The sequence below is a fragment of the Myotis davidii genome, unplaced genomic scaffold (genome assembly GCF_000327345.1).
Source record: "Myotis davidii unplaced genomic scaffold, ASM32734v1 scaffold674, whole genome shotgun sequence".
NCBI classification, from domain to species: Eukaryota; Metazoa; Chordata; class Mammalia; order Chiroptera; family Vespertilionidae; genus Myotis; species Myotis davidii.
The window spans coordinates 730,865-736,301 of NW_006286674.1; the positions used below are offsets into that span (position 1 = coordinate 730,865).

Genomic DNA, 5,437 nt, shown 5'->3' on the forward strand with positions numbered 1-5,437 from the left:
GGGAGTCCAGCGCGGGCTGCCACCCGCCCACTGCCCCCCGGACCGGGCCTGCGCTGGCCGCGTGGACCCGCGGCCCCCAGTGTAGTGGCGGCAGCGGAGTGGGGCGCCTGCCCTAGCCCGGGCAGGCCGCCATGCTGTAGTGTCCCGGCCCTGTGGGCCGGGCCTGCTCCGAGCAGATGCTCCATCTTGCCTTGGGTCCTCCATTTTGGGACGGCGCCATGTGTTTCTTCCCGGAAGATGCCGCTGCTAGACACGCCCCGGATTTCTCTGGACTAACCAATAATAATCAAGGGAAGTGCATGCCATCACTCTGACCACATCCTGTACCGACTCGCGCCTGGCCAATCAGCAGGGCCCACAGTCCCCTCTCCTGCCCTCACTCCACCCCCCTATATAACCCCCGGTCCCGTCAGGCCTCACGCTCTCTCGGCCACTGGGGCTTGCCGTTGCATCGGTGAGTGTGGCAGGGGAGCCAAACCTAGGTTTGAAATAAATGACTCTTTGGTTTTGCATCGGACTCGCTGGCTCCCTGGTGGGCTCTGGGGAACCTTGAAACCTGGGCACAACATGAATAATGTGTTCACTACCTCATCAATGAGAAACAGTCGAACCAGTTGAACCAAAGAGTTGTCTCTCCATTTTCTAGTCATGCTATCCCATTTCTCCTAGAGAAAAGATGCAAGTGCTTTAATGCAAGGGATTATAATGAATGTTATTAAGATCTATCAATAAAATTTTTAAACTGACATGTGACAAATAATTGGCAATGTTTTAGTTAACATCTTATAAGTATCCTGAAAAATATTTTTAAAATTTGTAAGGATTTTGACAGTTATACAAGTATTTAAAAAATGGACCCCATTTATTTTTAAGTTTAACCAAAAATACTCAAAATTATAGTCTAATTACCTCTTTTAAGCTCTAGCAAGATCCTCCCTCTGCATCACATAATACTTGAATAGAAGAATATAAGCAAATTATCCACAATAACAAATTGCCTATTCATATCTTTTGTCTGTTTCTCCTATTTGGTTGGTTGTCTTCTGCTTATTAATTTGTAAATATCCCTTATATACCCAGAATACTATTATCTTTTGTTTGTTTGTTTTTATAATGCAAATATGTTTGTCCTTCTACTTTGTATTTTTCTTTTAACTTTTTTCTTGATGAAGAGAAATAGATATTTTCTAATAAACCAAGGAAATAATAAAGTATAAATAACACCTACTGGAGTTGTCATAATAATATGGGCATGCTGAATCTCAAATAGGTCATCCATTAGTGTATCACCAGTGAGTTCTTTACAATTCAATCCTATTGGTCCAAACTTTTCTTTCCAGTCATCAAAACGCTGACTACACAGTGCTTTTATTGGTGCCACTATAACAATATAAGGTATTTATTTTGAATGTCATTAAAATTTTCACAAAAAATGTTGGCTAATAAATTTATGATAAAAATAACATATCTAGGCACTATCTAATACATATTAATTAAAAGTTAACAATAGAAGCATATCATTTAGAGTTATAAACGTAATCACCAAACAAAACTGAAAATAGAAAAAGAAGTGACTGCTTAAGAAATTGTAACTAAGAGTAAAGAGAGGTAGGACAAGAAATTATTGTTTTTCATTATAAATCCCTTTTGTAATAATTGATTTTTTTAACCATGTGCATAAATTACTTTGATGAAAAATTTACGATATATATATACTTAAGAAAGAAGAGTTCATGTGGAAGTTTCTAGAATTACAAAATGTTTAATTTTATTTCTTCATCTTGCCTGTCTTTTTAAAAATAAACATGTAGCCTGGCTGCAGTGGCTTAGTGGCTGAGCGTCATCGACCCATGAACCAGGAGGTCACACTTTGATTCTTGGTCTGGGCACATGCTGGGGTTACAGGCTAAATCCTTAGTAGGGGGTGTACAAGAGGCAGCCAATCAATTATTCTCTCTCATCATTGATGTTTCTATCTCTCTCTCCCTCTCACTTCCCCTTTGAAATAAAAAATATGTAAATATTTTAAAAATAAATGTGTAAGTCCAAATTCTCAATTCAAATATTACTTTTTATGTAAAACTGAGAAAATGTATTTTGAATTTAATGTAACAGATGACAGAAAATGTGGTATGTTTTTATGAAAAAGTATGGAAAACCAAATACTAAGGCCTATGTGTTGAATCTGAATTTATTTCTTACTTTATCCTCACTGGTTTTTCATTATTATAATTATTACTCTTAAAATTATAAATACTTACTGTAAACAATTTTAATGTTTGACCATGGCAATGGTACTTCCATTAACAATCTTGTTATTGCAAGTTCAAACAATACAGTTTTCCCAGAACCAGTTGGAGCACAAATCACAAAATTCCTATCTGTGTAAAGAAGCTAAAATATAAAATTTGATCAATCATGGGATATACAGAATCTTTCACTCCCATTCTCAATTTATTAGAAACCATGCCATAGGAAGACTCTAAGGAATAATAATAGCTCAAATATTTTCATCTTTAAATTTATTAAAATTGTTACCACCCTCATAAAATAACTATTAAAAATTTACCATTTTGTTTTATTTGTCAAAGCAATATGCCAGACCTAGAAGAAAATAATTTCTTTAGCTACCAAAGAAAGTTTCATAAATCTAATAAATACAAACCAACCCTCCTATAAAAATCACATGCATTCATTTAACAAACATTTTTTGAGCTCCTTTAATGTCACTGAATGTGGCACTGGGGTCATAAAGATGAATGCGATCTAGTCCCTCCCCTTAGAGGGCAAACAATCTAGTAAGAACAAGCAGATAAGTAAATAATTATAATAAAATACTTACATCATCAAAGGCTTTGGACTGTATATAGTTGAAGTATGGGAATTCTTTGAAAATACTTCTAAATTTTGCCGCTTAGAATAACATTAAGGAAATATTTGGGAATTTTAAAAATTGGTTACTTTTCATTTAAAAATTAAGTTGAATTAATATTGACTGACAATATTTAATGATGAGCCATTAATACTTGCTATTTTGACATCATAAGAAAGGAATTAACATATATTGAGGAAGGGACCAAGATGGCAACAAAGTATGCTCCTGAATTTCCCCCTCCCACAGATTCACCAAATACACACCTATAAGCAATAAGTATGATTGCACCTACACACAGAACATTTCCCTCTGAGAGAGATCCTGAAACTTCAAGTTGAGTGATTCCTATACATTGGACGAATGAGAAAACATGAATTGAAATAGAAAGGAAAGGCTGATACAACTCTCACCACAAATCCTATCCCTAGCACAGCACCATACAAGTGGGAAAGAACCCCCAACTCCCACCTTTTCCCTTAAGAGCAAGGGGTTTAAAACATACATCTAGTGACCAATTTTTAAGACTCCCATCTGAAGGACAGGCCCCGAAACACCCATCGCTGTAAGCCAATAGAGCTTGCATTCACCAGTTCCACAGGACCATAGCAAAGAAGTACTTTTTAAATGGGCACAGGAACACTGTCCCCTCCCCCACACACTCAAACACACACAGGTATACAACCAAGCTCAATACAGAAGGGACAAGCTCATCTTCAGTTTCCTCCTGGAAGGAATATAACTGCATACTTTCTCAGCTGCTGCCTGAGGTTCTAGCTTCTAATCATAACACAAATACATTGTTACTTAAGCAATTATGTTTTTATGAAGACATACAAAAACTGCTGGATTGTGATGTGTTCCTGTTAAAAGTTAAATAAGAGCATATTACTTCTCTGCTCAAATTCCCCCCTTTCTTTCAAACTGTATGGCTACAAAGCCCTACATAATCTTGCCTCCTCACCTCCACCTTTGTGTTTCTGACCTCATGTCCTGCTTGACTAATCTCCTCTACGTATATTGAATTCTTTTCTGGTCTTCAAAAACATTAGCCAGACTATTGTCCAGACTGTTCTTTCTTTCATATTTCCTTGGCTCTTTCACTTCCTTCTATTGCTTACATCTCACCTTCTCAGAAAGACCTACCCTAATTACTATATCTATCCTATATAATAAAAGCCTAATATGCTAGGTGTCCGGTTGACTGGTCGGCAGTTCAACCAATCAAAGTGTAATATGCTAATGATATGCTAAGACCTCTCAACCACTTGCTATAATGTGCACTGACCACCAGAGGGCAGACAGTTGACCAGTTGACCAGTTGCTATGATACGCACTGACCACCAGGGAGCAGACGCTCTGACCGGTAGGTTAGTTTGCTGCTGGGGTCCACCTGATCGGGACTGAGCGAGACAGGCGGACACACCCTAGAGCCCTCCAATGGTCCCTTCCCGGCTGGCTAACCTCCTGCATCCCTCCCCAGCCCTGATCGTGCACCAGTGGGGTCCTTCAGCCTGGTCTGTGCCCTCTCGCAATCCGAGACCCCTCTGGGGATGTCAGAGAGCTAGTTTCGGCCCAACAGTAGAACGGCCAATCACTATGACATGCACTGACCACCAGGGGGCAGATGCTCAATGCAGGAGCTGCCCCCTGCTAGTCAGTGCACTCCACAGGGGGAACACTGCTCAGCCCCAGAACAGGCCTAAGCCGTCAGTCAGACATCCCCCGAGGGCTCCCAGACTTTGAGAGAGCACAGGCCAGGCTGAGGGACCACCTCCCCCCCAAGTGTATGAATTTTGTGCACTTGGCCTCTAATTTAAGTAATATAAATCCATATATGAGATACTTATTTGTTCTTACATCTCTTATACTTTTATACATTTTGAACTAAAAGGTCTAATAAGTCCAGGAATAAAAAATGCAAAGAAGAAAAGTTTAAAAGTGAAAATTTATTCATGAGCATAAAAATAAAAAAAGTTCCAAAAATAATTGATATTTACCTATCTTAGAAAATAAAATGTGTATAAATGAACAGATAAAAAATTTAATTTTGTTATTCTAGTCCATGCTATCATTTACTTAACTAAATACATAAAATTTCCTTTGATTCATGTTACTTAAATCAATTACTTTTATATAATATCATTTACATATATTGTTTTGTTACAGCATAAAGGCAATAATTTTTAAATGATATCATATTTTTTACATTCATGTCTTCATTCCTTCAATGATCTTACCATATTCAGAACTAATTAGATTTATGCTAAGTTCTTCAGATTCCCTCCCCGGCCCCGATCGTGCACCGGTGCGGTCCCTCAGCCTGGTCTGTACCCTCTCGCAATCCGGGACCCCTTGGGGAATGTCGGAGAGATGATTTTGGCCTGATCCCACAGGGGGAGCACTGCTCAGCCAGAAGCCAGGCTCATGGCTGGTGAGTGCAGTGGTGGTGGCAGGAGTCTCTCCTGCCTCCATGGCAGTGCTAAGGATGTCTGACTGCTGGCCATCAGTTGGACATCCCCCTAGAGCTCCCAGACTGCGAGAGGGTGCAGGCCCGGCTGGAGG

At 39.3% G+C, this 5,437-nt stretch overlaps 1 protein-coding gene across 1 annotated transcript in view; it reads right to left on the reverse strand.

Moving 5' to 3' along the window:
* The window catches only part of HFM1 (HFM1, ATP-dependent DNA helicase homolog), a 96,101-nt gene that overhangs the window by 75,288 nt on the left and 15,376 nt on the right, over positions 1-5,437 (reverse strand). The window contains exons 6-9 of the mRNA XM_006758176.1: positions 2,843-2,913; positions 2,262-2,394; positions 1,229-1,380; positions 588-665 (exon numbers count right to left, since the gene is read on the reverse strand). Coding sequence (XP_006758239.1) covers positions 588-665; positions 1,229-1,380; positions 2,262-2,394; positions 2,843-2,913 — 434 coding nt within the window. The remainder of the gene's footprint in view (positions 1-587; positions 666-1,228; positions 1,381-2,261; positions 2,395-2,842; positions 2,914-5,437) is intronic.